We start from the raw sequence: 20,210 nt of genomic DNA, 5'->3' as shown, positions 1-20,210 counted from the left end.
ATGTTTAGCACAGGGATTTTCTCTCTCTTATCAGTCCCGGACAGACTGTACAGGGATTCCCACCCTCATTAGCAGTTTAATAGTACTGTATGATCTTCACAGACCAATAATGATTGACTAGATGCTTTATCACCGCCTCAGCTGATTCACAGGATTAACAGAGGATTAATTTAGCTGACTATCAATGATTATTATGGACATCCCAAAACACCCTAAGTACATCATATATCGGAACAACTTTTTCTGTGAACAACATGTTCCCTAATGGGGAGGACCCATTTTTAGTTAGAAACTAGTGAGGAGATTTGAATTGTGAATAGGCACATGTTTCCTCACAGACCCAAAGTCAATCATTTTGATACTTGTTAGTAAACTACATGTCGTGTCTATTAGGTATAATACAGCATCACACTATCTAACATCATCATCATACATCTAACATCATATTACAGTATATATTTAGATATTTCTTAAGATTTTGCTTTAGGTTTTTGATTTGTAATTCACTCTGGATGGAAATATATATATATATAGCCTACCGATCAGGCATAACAAGGAAAAAGGAAAAGCGTAAGGATTTGAGCGAGTTTGACAAGGGCCAAACAGACGAGCTACTGTAGCTCAAATTGCTCAAGAGGTTAATGCTGGTTCTGATAGAAAGGTGTCAGAGTAAACAGTGCATCGCAGTTTGTTGCGTATGGGGTTGCATAGCCGCAGACCAGTCAGGGTGCCCATGCTGACCCCTGTCCACCGCCGAAAGCGCCAACAGTGGGGACATGAGCATCAGAACTGGATCACGGAGCAATAGACATCATGTGGATGGCCAGGTTGCTACCTGGGGAACACAAAGCACCAGGATGCACTATGGGGAAAAGGCAAGTTATTGGACGCAGTGTGATGCTTTGGGCAATGTTCTGCTGGGAAACCTTGGGTCCTGCCATCCACGTGGATGTTACTTTGACACGTACCACCTACCTAAGCATTGTTGTTGCAGACCATGGACAATCTTTCATGGAAACTGTATTCCCTGGTGGCTGTGGCTTCTTTCAGCAGGATAATGTGCAAAGCAAAAATGGTTCAGGAATGGTCAGGAACTTGGCCTCCAAATTCCCCAGATCTCAATCCAATCACAATAAAATGTATGGTCTTTTTAAGCGACAAAAACAAAAGCTGAAATCTGTTCAAATTTAAGTTAAGTAACCACACATATATCTGTATATACATAATTCCATAAAGTTTCAAATTATGGAGTATTATACAATATTTTCAACTGCCAAAGGGTGGCGCTGTATATTCACTACAGAGTTACAGTAAAGCACACTGCAGTAGGATGAGCTAGAAGCACTTTTTCTTTTCTTTTACTTTACAATGATTTTACTTCTTTGTAAACCTCTTTTTATGACAATGTTAACTCTATAGTCGTCAGTAATGTTTCCTTTTAAATGTATTTGAGTAAGGCCTATTTGATCTATACTGTGACTTTGTAAAACTGACACACATGAGCCTCACATTTTTTTAAAGGACTCAGTTTTGTCTAATAAAATGCTTTGCTGAAAATAAAGGCCACTCCACAGATCTTAGCTTTGTGCTTTACTAGTCCATTGTGTTGAGATATAATATGATTACGGTTTATTTTTGCTAATACATTAAGCAGAATACGTTATACACACTACTGTTCAAAAGCTTGAGGTCAGTACGATTTCTTTAAAAAAATAATTTGCTAATGCTCACCAAGGGTGCATTTATTTAGTGAAAAATGCAGTTAACATTACTGTATTCTATTTTAACATATTTCAAATTTTACAATATTCCTGTGATATATAATATTTATAAACACTTACTACTTTTGAACGGTAGTACAACATTAGTTTTTTGTTCTTTATGTTCTCCATAAAGACAACCACCATTATTAGTAGTCTAGTCACCACTCAATCACACAATGTCATGATCTCATGAAAAGCTCATTATTGTTAAACAATGTGACACCAGTCCTCTCTCTGGTGTGCATATGGATTTCGTTCATTCTGAGTGTCCTTGGCTTGTTAAGTGGTGGACAATTCTGAGAGTGTAAAATGCATTAAGAGCGGAACACACTAATAATAGCTGACCGGCATACTGACACGGCACTCAGCAGCAACGAGTAATTTGTTCTCCGGTCATATCGCTGCCACTCCGTAAATGACATAATGGTATGGAATCTGTGAGGAGACGGTCAGACAATGTTAATATAATTAGCTTCATTAACATTCCTGCAGCTTGTTATTAATGTTCAGTTGCCATCCGATCGAGTGCGTAACTGAAATCGATCATTAATCTTGTGAATGAATGTGCAAGCAGATGCATCACAAGGTCAATGTGCAAAGCAAATATCCATCTCAAAGTCAACGTTCCCCATATCCTAAAGCTCAGTCTTTTAAAACATCCAGACTGTAAAAAGCCACCTAATTCAACCATGAAACTTTCAGTTCAGTTGCTGCCTTATTGTTTTTTTTTTTTAAGTATAATCAAATTGGCTGTATAGGCAAATCTTAAATTCAATCTTGTATAATGTAAAAATTAAGTTGAAATCGGTTAAATTATTTTGATGAGATAAAGTAGTGGAGAAACATAAGTTGATTGACTTATTGATTATACATTAAATTTGACTTATAAGGAAGTAAAAAGTTATATACAAATATCCTACATTACAGATTAAATCAAATAAATAAAAAAAGCAAAAAACATCCAGAAAACCTTAAAAGTAGCATTTAGAGTGATGGAAATGTTAAATTATATACAATTATCCACTGATTTATATGGATCGGCAACATGCCATAGTAAATAAGTGCACAGATGGGCCAGGTCATTAATGTCTGTGAAATCATGGGGCCTTTGGCACTATGGGATTATCTCCTATATGTGTGTGTGAGTAAGAAATGAATGTGTCTATGAATGATAAACAGTCCTGAGACCTCCTGATCCGAGGATTATGAGCTTTGAATAGCTCCATTTAGCTGTGGTGGCATCACAATATAGACACACGGCGTTCATTGTAATGGAGTTGTGTGCTGTCATTGTGGACAAATACCACAGATTGCTGTATGGGTATTATTGAATGGAAACAAATAGAGCAGAATGGATTTGAATTGAGTTATAGAGTGATGCAGGCAGGGCCTAAAACTAACCACACCTTCCAATTGCTTAAAGGAACACACCACTATTTTTGAAAATAGGCTCATTTTCCTACTCCCCTAGAGTTAAACAGCTGAGTTTTACAGTTTTTGAATCCATTCAGCCGATCTCCGGGTCTGGCGGTAGCACTTTTAGCATAACTTGGTATAGATCATTGAATCTGATTAGACCGTTGGCATTTCGCTCCATCAATGAACAAAGAGTTTAGATATTTTTCCTATTTAAAACTTGACTTTTCTGTAGTTACATTGTTTACTAAGACTGACGGAAAATGAAAAGTTGTGATTTTCTAGGCTAATATGAATATACTCTCTAAGGAACTTTGCTGTATGGGTACAGCAGGCACAATGACATTACACAGCACCTGAAATAGGCTAACTTCCGTCAACATAACCAACGTGACAACCTGTTTGCACAGGCAGGGGGCTAGCTGAGGACTATTTTCAGTCTATACTGGCCATAAATATTTTTTACCAGCCATTGAAACATCCTTATTAAAGTTACAAAGTCATTCAGTCAAGAGCAATGAGTGATTGTTCTTGTCTTTTGTTGTTTGATTAACATTAAAAACTGATTGCAGTAGGAATATCAGGCTGCTGTCATTTTATTTCTCAACGGTTTACGCTCAGTTAAGACACAACTGACTATTACACGGATACCAAGACATAATTTTGTTTGAATATGTCTGTTCAAGCGCAAAAAGACAGAGAGCTCAATTCAGTATTTACGCGCTTCGGAAGTTTGCACACAGAAAACTTCCCACACAGCGTGTGAGTAACAAATTGAGTTCTCGTTCGTGTCTTCTTGAGCTTCAATATTTAAACTGACAAGGCTTATACTTTTGTGACGATGCAATACTGCCCTGTCAACTAGGGCTGTCAAATTAAAATTCGAATTTTGAGTATTGAATGTTTGTCAAATTTAAAATAAAAATCCACATTCACATGCAAAAATGGTGCATTCAGGCAGCCTTTTTAGTGGCACACAGATGCAATAGTGATGTAAGAGTTGTTGTTGCGTTTTAATGTTTTGTAGCCTATCCAGTTGAACCCACAAGATGTTATGCATATTTTTATGCAGACAGTCATTATTATGCTATTTTATTGCTTTGAATAACCAATTGAATGTATTAATATTTAGCTTATGGTGCCCTCTTGTGGCCTCAAGAAACAAGCCAAAAGCTTTTTTCTTCTAACTGAAATTATTCCTTTTAAATTCCAATATTAGTCAAATTTAAGTAAATATTTAGTTTTTGACAGCTCTGTCCACTGTCCCGTTTACGTTTTTTTTTACATCCTCACAATTTTGTTTTTTTCGAATTCACCCCACATGAAAAATACTATAGTATATTATAGTAAAATTACAGTAAAATTACTCTAGTTAATACTTAAGTGTTTTTGAACCATACTATAGTAAAGATACTACAGTAAATTGTAGTATATTATAGTATTTACTACTCTTTGTTAATTAACTGTAGTATATTTACTATAGTACGGTTCAAAAACACTATAGTATTTACTAGAGTAATTTTACTATAATATACTGTAGTATTTTTTCATGTGGGACGTTACTTGATAGGGAAGAATCAAACTGCTTTTTCGCGGCATTCATTCCATTGATAAGGCACAGTTCATTTACTCACCCATGTTGTTTGTTCAACACCCGTGTGAATTTATTCTGAAGAAAAAAGAGGACATTTGAAGAGGTTTAGATGTAGGCTGCTGAATCGTTTAAGCTTCAAAAAGAACACAAAAGCATCATAATTTTAGTCATGATATGTGCGCTAACGTTTAGAGTAAACTCACGATAAACAGACCGACTGAGTTCCACGTTGTTTTTTTTATTAGTAGGCTATTTAAGAAAAAGAAAAGAATAGAATTATGTTACTGTCCCGATTGACAGCTACTTGCCAACACCTTTTACTCTCATTTGGCACATGGCCAACATTCTTATTTTTTTTTCAACGTTTCACCTGGCCCATCTGTGGAAATATCAATATGGGGGTGTGTGTAATTTACGTTGTAGAGCAAAACATTCAAGTATCATCAAGTTATGTTTAACACAGTCTTTATTTTACTCATAAACTGAAAAATCCCATTATAGAGCAAAACCCCATAAGAAAATCTTGAGGGAACCAGCGGTGAATTAGTCTTGCGGGTTCTGACGGCATCCCAGCACCACTATAGGATTTGTATCATAGATCATTGTTTCTGAGAATATATTTGCAGTATTTTAAATTAGCTACATGCATGGAGGCTTCCTGTGCATGGATAGGCCTGTATGTGTTTTGGCATAGCCTAACTGACTGAAATGATAACACCCTCTAGAGGTTTGATGTTATATTTTTGGCGTATGACTGGTGACATCCAGCTGGTGACATGAGAATCTCATCAATGCATAAAATCATGCAGGCTGAAATTAAAGCTTCATATTCAGTCTACCTTAACATCTCCTGAATGAGCAATGCATCTGAAACGGGGTTTGAATTATAAGAGGGAGAAGTCGTAACAAAAGAAAGCACATATTCCTGTGTCTTATGATTCCAAGAGCACAAAGGAACGTTAAATCAACATAGAATCAACGTCTCTGGCTGCATTATTCCTAACATTGATGATCTGCCATATTTTTGCTCACAAGGCATGTTGAATCCACCACCAAGTTAGTCAGGTCACATATTTTTCTGGTAAATAGGCACTGGCAAAAATTGCTTCCACCTGATATGGTGGTAACCATAGCAACAGCAGGCAGCTTAAGCACTTTTCATTCTTTTTGGAACAGTGACTAAACATACTGTCAATATGCGTCACTCTATCACAGATTTAGATATCACACAAAAAAAACTTTAGTTTTTAAATTTCTTAAAAGTCTGCATTACACTAAAATTCATCATATCAGATTTTATTACAAACAATTCAACTGTGTATGTGTTTATGTGTTTATTTATTTTTGCCTCATCATGATTAATCCAAATGTCATAACTGTACCTTCCGGTGAAATGACTGGTAACATATGTAGAATGCATGTATTTCATATAATTAAGGAATCAGATTGCAAAATTTTAGGTTCATATAAATAGATCTTTCAGAATATGAAAATAGATTCATTTGAATTGACGGAAATATATTACATATATTAGCATAAACATACAACTGTCCCAGCCAAATTAGGTAAAAAAAATTAACTCTGTATGGAAAATCCTAAAAGAGACCAACTTTTGTCCAAGTAGTTTCAAGCTTCCGGCAGTTTTTCAGTTTGAAACTGAATGACTTTAATAGGAAATCCTTTGAAGAACAAGAGTGTTAAAAATATAAAAAACGACAGTTAGAATATTTCAAACTTCATGCAAAGGTTCATGGCTTTAACTTCAATGTCCCTCAGAGATAAATTAGCGTCAAAATCTCTGGAAAAAAGACAATAATATTTAAATAGGAATAGCAGCTCTATAGTTGGCTCTCTCAAGTCAACAAATAATGACTGCAATGGCCATGTTACCTTCAGTTAACCATCAGTTACCTCTGACATAAATGCTCTAAAAGCATAAAGTTAACCACAAATTGCTAAACCGAAATTTCATTTCCACAATAGATGGAGAGACTATAAACTCACATATTTTATATATATATTGTTTTAATGGTTTTAAGTATAATGCCCGCTCTCAGCTCTGGCCCTTAGATTAATTTAGTCATGGCCCACAGATTAATATTGGGTCATAAGGGGGATGAATGTCAACTCTAAGAGTCTCTTTCTGGTTTTATGAGGTGTTCCTTCAATAAAAGACAGCAGAAACTCTTGGGCAATGTAAAATTACTCTTTTATAAATTACTTAAATGGTCAAGGGGGGAAAATAATCTCTAATTACTTGTGAGGTAAAACATGCCATTTATAATCTTATCAATTAAATTAAGATGTCATTCTTTCCGAAGGTAAGGGAACCAGATAATAATATGAAGTAAAATAACCAAAACTCCAAATAGACCAAGTTACTTGGCCACCTAAAATGAGGTAAATAAACACAAACAGGGAAATGTTTGCAATAATCTCATGATCATTCAAGCAGCAATCAGGGATCCAATCAAACATTGGTGGATTGGACTTGGAGGCCGATTGCAAATGATTTGAAATTGTAAGGGAAAACCAGACACGGGCCACTGCCCTTAACGGCCAAGACAGGTCTGACACTTTCCATTATGACTATAAGTTACGCCTGAGCTGTTTCACAATTTCATGGTTTTGCTTTGTCTGCAGTATCAGCCCTCAGTGGACCTCTGGGAGTTATTTTTAACATTATATCATGCCGTCTGAGCCAATTTGCCTTGCTTTCAAAATTGCCCCTGACATCCAGCAAAACTCACTATTAAAAAAAAACATGACATTAAATAACCATCAAACAGAAATGTGTTTCATGTGCTGAAGTGGCACTCTGAGGTTGAGCAATTATTGATCGATAGGGAAGAATCAAACATTCACTTCATTGATAAGGCAGTTCATTTACTCACCCATGTTTGTTCAACACCCGTGTGAATTTCTTCTGAAGGAAAAAGAAGACATTTTGAAGAGGTTTAAATGTCCTGAATCGTTTAAAGGAAATGTATGTAGGATTGTGGCCAAAACTGGTACTGCAATCACTTTCAAATTACTGTAGAGCGGTGTATCCCCTCTCCTCCTCCTTAGACATTTTTGATCCAAAAAGTTTGTAGCTGCAACTGTGGTAACTAGAGCAGAGCTGGCAACCCGGAAAACTACTGACTTCGTGATTGGTAGACAGTTGGAGGGTGGCGCTTCAGGCCAAAACACAACATGTCAACATCAACATCAGTTGAGGGCTGCAACTTCACTTTTAAATGACAATATCCTGGCCGGAGAACTGTTGTCAGTGATATAAGTATTTGAAATTAACATGATATGTCTAGTGACATATCAGGGCCATTTTATGATTAATTGAAATACATTTCTTACATACAGTTCCTTTAAGCTTCATAAAGGACACAAACGCATCATAATTTTAGTCATGATACGCACGTTAACGTTTAGAGTCTAAACTCACGATAAACAGACCGACTGAGTTCCACGCCGCATGATTGAATCAGTTGATCTTTTCAGAAAAACGGTATGAGTAATTTGTTCTCGAATCAGGTTTTCAATTCGAGTTAATTTTTATGCTGACTCAGTAATCCAATCGTTGTTAAAGTCCCCCTGCTGTAGTCAATAATTTTATACATTCAAACTCATATTTGATCACCAAAATTACATATTTAATAGTTTTTTTTCTGTGAAAAAGCCTTAAAATAGTTTGAAATGTAACTCTACACCCTTGCTTTAGTATACATGGATTCATGAATATGCAAATTATCCCTGCCTCCACTCACTCCAGCTCAGAGATAGTAGAAAGTCAGTGGAGAAAGGCATAGGCTATAGTTCATCATAACGTCATAATGTACTACATCATATACATAATTCACCCGCTATATTGCTAAATGTAGTCTAGGCTACGACATTTTCATATCAACAGAAAAATATACCGGGATAATGGCTTCTCAAGACTCTCCTGCTTCGCAGCATAGTAAATTATATGCTAATGTTAAACTCGCCCACACTTTGACGTTATTGGTTACATGGTAATTTGTAAGAAACACCAGCGATTTCAAACAGCATTTTTGAGTCTTTCGTTCACTTGAGATTTAAGGATAAAATACTCAGCAATTGTGTTGACTTATGAATTTGCACATGATTTGTCTTAAAACATATTAAAAACACCACATAGACATTTAAACAACATTAAAAACTTGATTTTCACCACATGGAGTCTTTAACAGCTGACATTCTCAAAAAAAAAAAAAAAAAAGTACAAAATTATACCTTTTAAGGTACTACAAGTGGCCATCACTGGGGTGGTACCCTTAAGGGTACATTTTTGTACCTCTAAGTTAGAAGTAGGCAAGTTCGGTCCTAGAGAGCCGATGTCCTGCAGAGTTTAGCTGCAACCCTACAAAGCCACCACAGTATAAAACTCATGGCTCCCAGCATGCATTGCAGTATTATGTCACCATTGTTGAGATTCATATGCTGATTCTTGATATCTGTGTGCATCTAAACTTTTTTCCCCTTATATTGAATGTATTTAAAAATCAGAATTCAGAATGTCTGATCGGTGGCGAGAAAGTATTGTTGGTGAATAATTATTAATAGTTTTAGTCAGTGATGAGTTAAGTCAAAATTTTGCTTCATGATAATTTTTGTTTATAGCTTCTTTTGATTTGAACAGATTATGGGTTTTGTTAACACTGTAACAAAAACCACAAACTTACATAAATAGCCAAGAGTCAAACGAAAGGAAACACTGACCACCATAATGGTGACCAAATATTTTCAATAAAATAATATCTAAACCTCTGTTAATTCGCAATAAGAGCTTCTATAGATGTCTTTCAGGGTTGGAGCTAAACTCTGCAGGACAGCGGCTCTCTAGAACTGAATTTGCCTACCCCTGCTAAAGGAAAACAATGATATAATTGTACCCTAAGGACCATATGTGTACCTTTAAATGTACAGTTATACGTTTTGTTCCCCAAGGAACAAAATTGTACCTCCACTATAACTTTTTTTTCTGAGAGGGCACTGCAGGTTAAGATTATCAGTGAATAAGTAGACATACAATTTCGGTCTGTTGCTCACACAAAGCTTGTGAAACGAATTAACTGTTTATTTTTTAAATTCTCGAATCAAACATCCGTACTAAACACAGAAGACTCTGAATGTAATGAACAAGACATGAATTTTACAATGCTTTGTATGAGTTCAAAGTCTGGGAATAAAGCTTGACTTAAGATAGTAAGCTAATTAATTGTGACATATCTGCCAGAATACATAAACCCTGGTATTTATAACATTATTAACAATTTCTCGGTTTAAATGCACCTTTTTCTATAACTACTGTTAGCCTATAAGGATTGCCACTTAATCATTCTCTGAGGTAAAGGAGAGGAAACCGAAAGAGAGACAATTTAAGAGAGAACAGAAAAAAATACAGTATATGCAGATGGTTATACCAGAACAATGCCATCTAAACTTTCTTTCAAGACTCTTCTGACCACTACTAAGTACATATGAGGGCAAAAATTCCTCAGACAGTAGTGCAAAGCATCTCAGGTTTCTGGCCTGTCGGGGACATTAACTCTTTGCGCCACTTTTAAACAAGTTGAGACACATTTTTTCAGGCTTATAGCACATGGGACTGTGGTCAGGGTTTATGGATGCATATCTGAAAACCTCATATGTCGCTAGCAGCTCAAATAGCATTCTGAAACGGTGTGTAACTTGATAGTCTCCTATCGTATTGCTTAAACAGCAGCATTACTGACAGAATGATGGCTTCGAATCTAAACACAGAGGAAAGCTTGAGCAAAGATGTAGTTTGAAATTAATCCTTGAATTTTCATAAGCACGGTCATTAGCAATGAGGTGTATCAGTAAGCGAGGCCAGCCATTTGGATCCTTGGTTGCTCTGCGGTCTTTTGCTTTAATACATTGAGCAGATGGCGAGAGTGTTGGTGTCTAATCTGAGTCAGAGATCCCAGACCGTTCTGATGATGAAGAACCAAAGGCTGTCAATCAAATCTTTCACAGAAATACTCTTTAATTTCCAATACAGGACAAAAATCAACAAATTAATGTGCATGCCTTTACTATTTTCTCTACATTTTGCTTAGTACATAAATGATTCTATCGATACAAAATATAAAAATATGTGGTACATAATTTACAGAAAATTTACATTACATCCTTAACTTAGTAAATTTCTTCATTCAGTTGCCTATATACATTTTATTAATGAGATTTTCTGCCCAAAGCAAACACCATACAAAAAACATCACTGTGCCTGAATGGATTACATAACGAAAAATTGCACATCAGTTGTAACAATTGTGGCAACAGTGCTGCGGATTGAAGAAGTCCCTAAAAAGTGTAACATCCAGAATCATTTGTAAATATCACATGGGAAAGCATGCATATGCAATTGAGCCATGAACAAATTAAATTACTGCGTATTATTCACTGATAGCCTTACAACACCGAAAAGCCTTTTAAACTATGTTGATGGAAAAAATCTTGTGCAAGATTGTGCATGATGCAGCAGGTGTGACTTTTAGGAGATGATGCAGTTCTTGCTTTTCCTACGTTTGCGCGTATGCAACTGTCCTCGGCTCCCGAACTGACCGGATGCGCCGAGTCCTGAAGAGTTGTATTTGCGTAGCAGCTCTTCGCTGGTCATGTACCTCAGCTGGACCGGTCTGGGAATTGGCTCACCCAGAAAATACCCTTCATCTTCTGACTCGGAGGATGAGGAACAGGTCGAGCACCAATCGTCATCGTAATCGTACTGGTCCCATGAATAAGGGCCCTGGTGTCGGTGTAGCGCAGGGTTTTGAAGCGTTAGGTCGGAGGTTGTCCGAGGGCAAGGTCTGAAAGGCTGCTGTCTCAGCCTGCCACTTCCACTGCCGTAGGGGTCCCGTGACCCACGGGGCGGAGGGAACTGGTCATAATCCTCACGAGCATGCATTTGAGATCTTTTCGGAGCTGGGCGGCGCTCGGCGGCGAGGTTAAGTGCATTTTCTGAACGGGATCGTCTGGAACGGCGAGAGCGATGGTGGTGGTGTCGACGCCGTGGGTCTTCGTGGTCGATGCTTCGACGGCGGGTCCGTTCACTCATGGGCGGTAGACGGGCGTTGTTGGCGTTGCTAACCAAACTTGCGCAATCCTCCTCCTGATAGGCAAAACCAGGCGGTAAAGATTTAATTCCAGGAGGTTCACGGGGGTATTGCACAGGGAATTTGACTTGCACCGGGGCTTCGAGCTCCAGGTAGGGCTGTGCTGAGTTCAGGCTGCGCAGAGATTCAGAGCTGTGGAACTGCATCGAGGAGTTGAGGGTACCCATGTTGCTCTTTTCAGACACGTTCATGCCAGAATCTTTGCTCAAGTCTGGCATTGAGAAGCGAGACAAGTGCTCCTGCCGTTTACTGCCGCCATCGGCAGAGGTGCCTGTAGACATGAAACATAAGACACGTAAGACAGCTGTAAACATTTTCAGTGACAATACACAAAAAAGTTGAACTACATTTGTTAAAATCCCTAATCCCAAGTAAGAACAATAGTAATCGCTAAGGCATGCACCACCAAATGATAATCTATTAACATTTTCAGTGCTCAATCCACTAGAACTTGATTCAGTAAAATAAATAAATACACTTCTGTTCAAAAGTTTGGGGGGAGTGAGATATTTTAAGAAATTAAAGTATCACGGTTTCCACAAAAAAAACGGTAAATGAACAACATTGAAATGCATTCTTGAGCAGCAAATCAGGATCATGTGACACTGAAGACTGGCGTAATGATGCTGAAAATTCAACTTTGCCATTACAGGAATACATTACATTTTAAAATACAGAAAAAAACTGTAATATTCTGAAAAAAATTACTATTTAAAAGAAGTCAAAAAATTTTTATATATATTTTTTTAATCAAATAAATGCAGCCTTGGTGAGCATGAGAGACTGCATGATAAAAAAAACCTTACCAACCATAAACTTTTGAATGGTAGAGTAAATAAATTATAAAACAATAAATACAATAATAATAAATGAAATAATAAAATACCTGTAGCATTAGATAGAGCCAGTGACTCCATAGAGCCATGCGGTGTCTGCTCCAGTGGTGTGAGCTGTTCGCTAAAACCAAGGGCACTAATTGGGTTCCTGCTTCGGCTCATCTGCGGTCCAACATCCTTCTCCTTCTCCCTCTGGAATACATGCAGGCTCACTGAGCGTTTATCCATGAAGCTGTTGTGTGGAACCTCTTTAAAGCTCGTCTGTGTTCGCAGTGCAGGTTGGTAATAGTCCTCTGGTCCCAGTTGGAACCAGTTCTCATTCAAAGACTGTCCTTTGAGAGCAGATACAGGGGGTCTCTTGGAGCCCGTGGGCTCTTTGGGCCTTGGATCTGCTGGGTGACCAGGGGACAGATTTGAGGAATAGGAAGTCCGGATGTTGCATTGACTGAGCAAATGAAGAGGGTTTGAAGAGAGTTCATTACGGCTCTCGTACCCATACATCTCAGCCTGCGTCTTCCAGGATGGAGATTCTCTGTTCAGGCTGGGCGTTTGACTGGACAGACTAAGCAAATCCATTTGCAGGGACAGTGGGTCAACATCAGCAGAGTAACGCCCGGCTGAACCTTTCCCTCCCTGGCTCCCATCTCCTCCACTACCACCATTATTGCTCTTGTTGGATTTGGAGCTGTTGCGCCGTGCCTCGCGTGAACGGGCGCTCTGGAATGCAGAATCGGCAGAATCAGAGCCGTTTTGGTCATCGCCAATGCTACATGTCCGAGAGCAGAAGATCTGACCCTGCTTGGGTAGAAAAGGACGACCAAGCAGGGACTTCTTGCAGCGAGCACAGCTAAAACAGGCCTCGGTGGCATGCCAATGCTGGCCGTCATATGTCATCTGACCCTGGTCAATACCTGCACAATAAGAGGACATCCATTACACACAGATCACAAGCACCTATGGCCAAAATTAAATATATGCAGTGCTCGTAAACTATGGGTCAATGACACACAAAAGACCCTGCATGCAGTTCTTAATGTACTCTTTGAATTTATGATAGTTAAAATATTTGAATAAAATGCAGTTTTTACAAACATCATATACTTTATACATCATTCAACATAATTCATCATTAAGGCCCTGTTTACACTTGGTATTAAGACTCTAAATACAGATTTTTGCCTTTATTATCAAAGGATAGTATAGAGTGGACAGGAAGTGAGGTGGGAGAGAAAGAGGGGGATGGTATCGGAATAGGTCTGCGAGCCGGGACTCAAACTCGGGTCGCCCGAAGAGCAACAGCGCTATACATGTTGGTGCTGTGCCAAGTCGGCACAGACGTCTAAAATGTTTTGAGCTCGTCCACTTTCGACCACTTCCAGAGGTAGTCAAATGCATTTGACCACTCATGTGGTCTAATGTGTTCGAACAGCCACAAAAGACCACCAGTGACCACATGCGTTAACATTATGGGAAGCGGGTTAGCCAGACGGGATTTAAGCTTTGTTGGCTGAAGACCCACATTTATTTTGAAAAACGTACAAGCACAATGTTCTCTGATTTTTAAACCACACTCACAGCGTTTGGTGGCGTCTTGCGGCTGTCAGAGCAGAAACGAATGTTTTTCCATCGTCTCCTTTCGCGTTAATATGTAAATCGCGTGAGCTTATTTCATCCATTAGATCAAAAGATCGGAAAAAGCCCATACATTTACCCGCCCATAGACCCTAGTCTCGAAGTAATTGGGACAGAAGTGGTCAAAAGTGGACAGAAGAGATGGATTAAAACACCAGGTGTAAACAGCAATGTCTCCCTCTTGTCCACTTGTGATCTAATCGACCAAAACGTACCTTAACACCAGGTGTAAACAGGGCCTAAGTTTTTTGAGACATCACATCACACATTTACAACTTTGTCTCATCTTAACATCTTAAAATATCAGATAATTTGATCTTTTTGAGACTTATTGACCTTGACACACATTCTAAATGGTATACAAAAGTTAAGCAGTGAAGCACTTTTTAAAACTTTTTCTAATAATTTTAATACAGAAATTTAAACCATCCTAGAAGAGGTTTATTCAAGTTACTGTATACATGATTGGCATTTTTTTGTGTATTTTTTTTAAATAATAGGTAGGTCAAAAAATGAGCATCAATGTGACTTCTCTATTGCATTGCAGGGTGAACATTTGAATGCATGTTGTAGTTGCATAAGCTTATAATTGTGGGGATTTTAAACGACAGCTACTTCAAGTAAACAAATGCAGAACAAAGATGTCTTTGAAGGATCGCATCCTTCTTGTGAGGTGTAGACGTGTTTGGAGAAAGCTGATTATACGGTGTGCCACATATTGGAGAAATACTTTCGATTATAAATCACAGCTCTAAAGCAGCCACGCTCTAATGGACAACATCTGTTTTGAAAACCCGCACTGATGCTTCCTGTTTATAATCAGTTTCATGAAATGACTTTCTGAGGTCCTGTGTGGAAAGTAATTCCGGATTGAATTTCTACAAAACAAGCTGCCAAAACGTTGAACGTGAACGCCAGACTAAACTATCAACTTGCAAGCTTTTTATGTTTAATATCTTAATGATAGACAAAAAGCAGGTCAGCCGTCTCTTGGCAGTTGCTACGGTGCAATTTCTGCAAGAGCCAAGCGGACCGGCCTTGCATGGACGCTGAAGGGATTCCAGGTCGGCACTGATGATAGATGGGCTCTTACCGATGTGTTCCCCGCAGGAGTCGCAGTACTCCGCGTACAGGGACTCAAAGCAGGTGCAGCAGTACGGACGGCCCTCTTTCATGATGTAACGCTGGCCGCCCAGAACCGTCTCGCACTCGAAACAGCAAAAGTGCTTCATGTGCCAGTGCCTGCCCTCAGCCTCTGTGCACTCATCTGAAAAAATTATCTAAGAGACAGAAGCAGAGAAAAGAGTGAGAACATTTTTCTGCAGTGGAAGTGACAGGACTGAAGCTAAAAGCTCTACTGAGGCAACAGCACAGCAGTAACTCCATTATCACTATAGAGATGAAGTTCTGTAACCATGGTAATCATGCAATGTATTCAGCTGTCTTTACATAAAATGGGAACCAGAACAACAAGGCTCATTCAGTTTAATCTTTAACTGCATAATGAGAGACAACTCAATTTTTATAGCATTTTACAAGATTGTAGGCATTCGTTTTTCTAGGGCACTTTCACATTTACATCTGTACATTGAAAAGTTGCTGTCACATTAGTGAAACTGCAATGAAAAAAGGTCCATTATCTCTCGTCAATAGCGTAGCAATGTATGAAAAAAGTCCTTTTCAAACCTAGCAGCTTTCTGTCGGTCAATGCAGCAAATTCATGCCATCTTGAAAATGGGGAACTTTTTCGGCCTCATGCAAAACTCCTGATCGCACGGACTCCTATTGGAATGACTGGATTTTTGCAAACAATGGTATATGTGACCGTACCTAAATACTAAATACAGTCATCTCAATAGGAATCACTGCGCGCAAGGGACACGTACAGTCAAAAAAGATTCCCCATATGGATTTCATATTAGAATTACTTATAACACAAAATATTTGGCACATTGACCAATATAAAGCTGCTTGTTTGGAAGTGACCTCTGAGTAAGCAGTGCTTCATGTATCGCTACACTATTACAAATGGACCTGTGAAATCTTGCCAATGTTTTGCTGTGACATCGTCTTAAGATGAAGATATTTCCTCAATGTTAATACTCTAGCCCCCGGTTTCACAGACAAGGCTTAAGCCTAGCCCTAGTCCCAGACTAAAATGCATGTTTGAGCTATTTTTACTGAAAGCAACTTGCCCTGGCATATCTTAACATATGTCAGTGCCATTTTTGTGTCTCAAGATGCACATCAGTAATGTTTTTCCCAAGGGATGTTTATAAAAAAGTCTACTTGGATGTTCTAATAAACTAAGGCCTAATCCTGGCTTAATCAAAGCCCTGTCTGTGAAACCAGGCCTAGGACATTCATAGCCTCATTTCCTTGAAAAACACCTTAAAGGGATAGTTCATCCAAAAATGAAAATTAGCCCATGATTTACTCACCCTCAAGTCATCCGAGGTGTATATGACATTCTTCTTTCAAACGAATAAAATCTGAGTTATATTAAAAATGTTCTGGCTAATCCAAGTGTTATTATAGCAGTAATAGTTGCTTTGTTTTTGAAGTCCATAAAAAATGCATCTGTCCGTCAAATAACGTGCTCCACGCGGCCCCGGGGTGTTAATAAAGGCCTTCTGAAGCGAATCGATGTGTTTGTGTAAGAAAAATATCCATATTTAAAAATGTATTTCATTTTTTTCTATGGCTCTGCATCAGCCGTCCCCGTACCATCACTTCCGGTGAATAAGGTCAAAATACATGCAAAATACCAGCGCGATCATAGATGTATACATAGATTCCTCATTAGTGCCTGCGCGGATCGGTCGAATGAGACATCTACGTATATATATATATCTTTGATCGCGGCAATATTTTGACCTTATTCACCGGAAGTTATGGCGCTGGGAATACTAGATGACATTCGTCTGATAAGAGGTAAAAAAAAATAACATAAATACTGTTCTGTTTCTCGAAGAAACCGATCGCTTCGTGTCTTAAGACATCAATGTGTCGCCACGAGCCGCATGGTTTAATATGGATTCGTATGTCTATGTGTTTTTACTCTCATTGCTCTCATACTCTAAAATATCCCCATTGACATGCATTATACGACTATCACACTGCAACGGTTGGACTTAAAAATCTTCATTTGGTTTCTACTGAAGAAACAAAGACACCTACATCTTGGATGCCCTGGGGGTAAGCAGATAAACATAAAAATGTCGTTTTTGGGTGAACTATCCCTTTAATAAAAATACTTATTCAAGATGTTTTTGCACCATTTAGCTTTTTTTTTATATAAAAGGAATATATTCCAAATATCTGCAGTGTTATATTATGTAGCAATGGTTAATTAGCACATACAAGATACACACTGATGTTAAGAGGTTCAGGTCTTGTAATAGCAGGGCAAGATTATCTAACCTCATCACAGGCCGAACAACGAGGTTTGAGTCTCTCAGCATGGTGGCGGCCACAGAAGATCTTCCCGTCCTGGTAGAAGTAGATAAGGTCCACCAGTAGCTCGTCACACATGCTGCACACAAAGCATTGTGGGTGCCAGCACACCCCATGGCCCGCCCGTGATGCAAAGACGGCAATGTCACCTCCATTTATCTGTCCCCCACACTGAAAATGTGAGAGTTAAAGGGTTAAAAAGAGTCCTTTTGACATTTATAGGTCATTTAGCAGCAGGGTACAAGATTAAATCAATAATCATTATCTTGAGACTCAAATACAATGAGTAACCTGCAGATGTGTTTATAGATGGACTAGTTGTCCATAAACTGATTAGATAAAAAACTAAAATGGTGTTTTAATATACAAGTTTAAGAGAAAGTTAAAAATGGAAAATAAACATAATGCTAAATAATGCATCCTGAGACCCATGTATTTCTGCATTAGGCGGTTTTTTTCTATTGAAACTTCCACTCTGATCAGACAACCCACCAACAAATCAAAATGTTGTTTTTGAAAGTCATGCTCACAAATGCTGCATTTATTTGCTCAAAAATATAATAATAACTGTGATAAATATTGTTACAATTTAAAATAACTTATCTACTTTACTATATTTTCGAAGGTATTTATTCCTGTGATGGCAAAGCTGAATTTCAGCATCATTACTCCAGTCTTCAGTGTCACATGATCCTTCAGAAATCATTCTAATATGGTGATTTGGTGCTTAAGAATTTTTATTTATTTTAAAGTTGAGCTGCTTAATTTTTTTTGGAAGCTGTGATGCACTTTTTTCAGGATTCTTTGATGAATAAAAAGTTTCAAAGAACAGCCTTTATTTGAAATAGAAATCATTTGTAGCATTATAATAGTCTTTACTGTTACTGTTGATCAATTTAATGCATCCTTGCTGAATAAAAGTATTAATTTCTTTACCAACCCCAAACTTGTAGATGGAAGTGTATGTATTTTTTGCACATCCGCAGACAAAGCAAAAAAAAAAGAAAGAAAGAATGAATAACAAGTAGTCACCATATTCTATCTGGCATATATAAAGGAACAGCTGACATTAGCTGGTTTCTTCATTAAAAGGTCTCATTCAGCATTTCACAATATCTTGCATTATACAGAGAGTCAGCAAATGTTTAATGGGATAGACAAATGCATGCATGTACCCACAAACACACCTTCGAGACCAATATTTATTGGATAAACTGCATCTTTTCAACAGCACTAGGGGCTTAACAGGGGCTTATATCTTTAAGAGTGTCACAGTAGAGGATACATTTTTTAAAAAGCCAAACTGTAAGTGTGACATCTGTTTCTAAGAGGTAACAGAAGGGGAGAGAAACAAGGCAGGTGGTCACAGACATGCATATCCAGCTTAAACTCAGCTCTAATTCACTTACTGGCACTCACATGACATCCCAGGTGGACTAAAACACAAAACCTATAGAGGAAGCCTTAAAACCGACAATGAAAATAAGCGGCTAAGAACAAAACTACCAGTTTAAATGAACCACTGAAGGCGATCTCTTCCTTTGGCCACAACACCCTCCATCCCAAACCACGGTTCATTCAAATACCACACACACAACTGAACACTTGCACACCTGTTCACAGATAGCTCCAGTCATGGTCACCGGGAAGGGCCTGACGTTACCGCGGCCCAGGTTCTCCCTCTTCCTCTGGTTGCTGAAGAGCTTCAGCTCTCGTTTTTCCTCATCATCCAGACTGTTACAGTATCGCACCTGCACAGCATTAGCACAGGTCAGGGATGTCATGTTAACATGGAAAGAAACGTGTGTAAATGATGGCACGCACAAACATACATGCATTCTGAGAGGTGACCTTTTCATGTATGAGTCCAAGCTGACCTTACCTCATTGTCATGTGGGGGAAGCTGATGCAGAAGCTGCTTGATGCGATGCTTCTCCCCAGGACTGTTCACGTATGGTACTTTATCCTCCGGCAAAGAGCTGTAATACTGATGTACCTGGAATGACATTGGAGAACAATAGCAGCTCTGAATTACTTCAGTTCATGCTAGTAAAATAAATAAATAATCATTATCGTTTAAATAGATAAGCACATTTTGAGTGGGACAAAGTCTTGTTTTCACGTGGTTTGTAGTCACAAAAGGGGTCATTTCAATATGATTCATGTTAGCACATAAGTAAAAGCACGTACCTGCAGGATTGAGGGCAAATCTTATTTTTACAATTTGGATTTGGTGCCAAAATCACAAATGCAGGGGGAATTTCTTTGATATGATTATTGCTAATACAGTATACTGATACATAATAACAATAATATGAATAATAATGAATGCACTTTATTTTACAGTAAG

At 38.2% G+C, this 20,210-nt stretch overlaps 1 protein-coding gene across 2 annotated transcripts in view; it reads right to left on the bottom strand.

Moving 5' to 3' along the window:
- Positions 1-9,830: 9,830 nt before the first annotated feature.
- The window catches only part of prickle2b (prickle homolog 2b), a 72,095-nt gene continuing 61,715 nt past the window's right edge, over positions 9,831-20,210 (bottom strand). Inside the window, exons 3-8 of one of the 2 annotated variants that reach the window (XM_079844002.1) lie at positions 19,743-19,856; positions 19,474-19,611; positions 17,828-18,031; positions 15,498-15,684; positions 12,823-13,683; positions 9,831-12,207 (exon numbers count right to left, since the gene is read on the bottom strand). In XM_079844002.1, the coding sequence (XP_079700128.1) occupies positions 11,315-12,207; positions 12,823-13,683; positions 15,498-15,684; positions 17,828-18,031; positions 19,474-19,611; positions 19,743-19,856 (2,397 nt within the window). In that variant the 3' untranslated portion in view covers positions 9,831-11,314. The remainder of the gene's footprint in view (positions 12,208-12,822; positions 13,684-15,497; positions 15,685-17,827; positions 18,032-19,473; positions 19,612-19,742; positions 19,857-20,210) is intronic. The other variant, XM_079844001.1, reaches the window with a different exon arrangement.

This window comes from Gobio gobio, assembly GCF_949357685.1.
Source record: "Gobio gobio genome assembly, chromosome: 19".
NCBI classification, from domain to species: domain Eukaryota; kingdom Metazoa; phylum Chordata; class Actinopteri; order Cypriniformes; family Gobionidae; genus Gobio; species Gobio gobio.
Note: the sequence above shows the minus strand (reverse complement) of the source record. Positions and strands in the feature narration are given on the sequence as shown.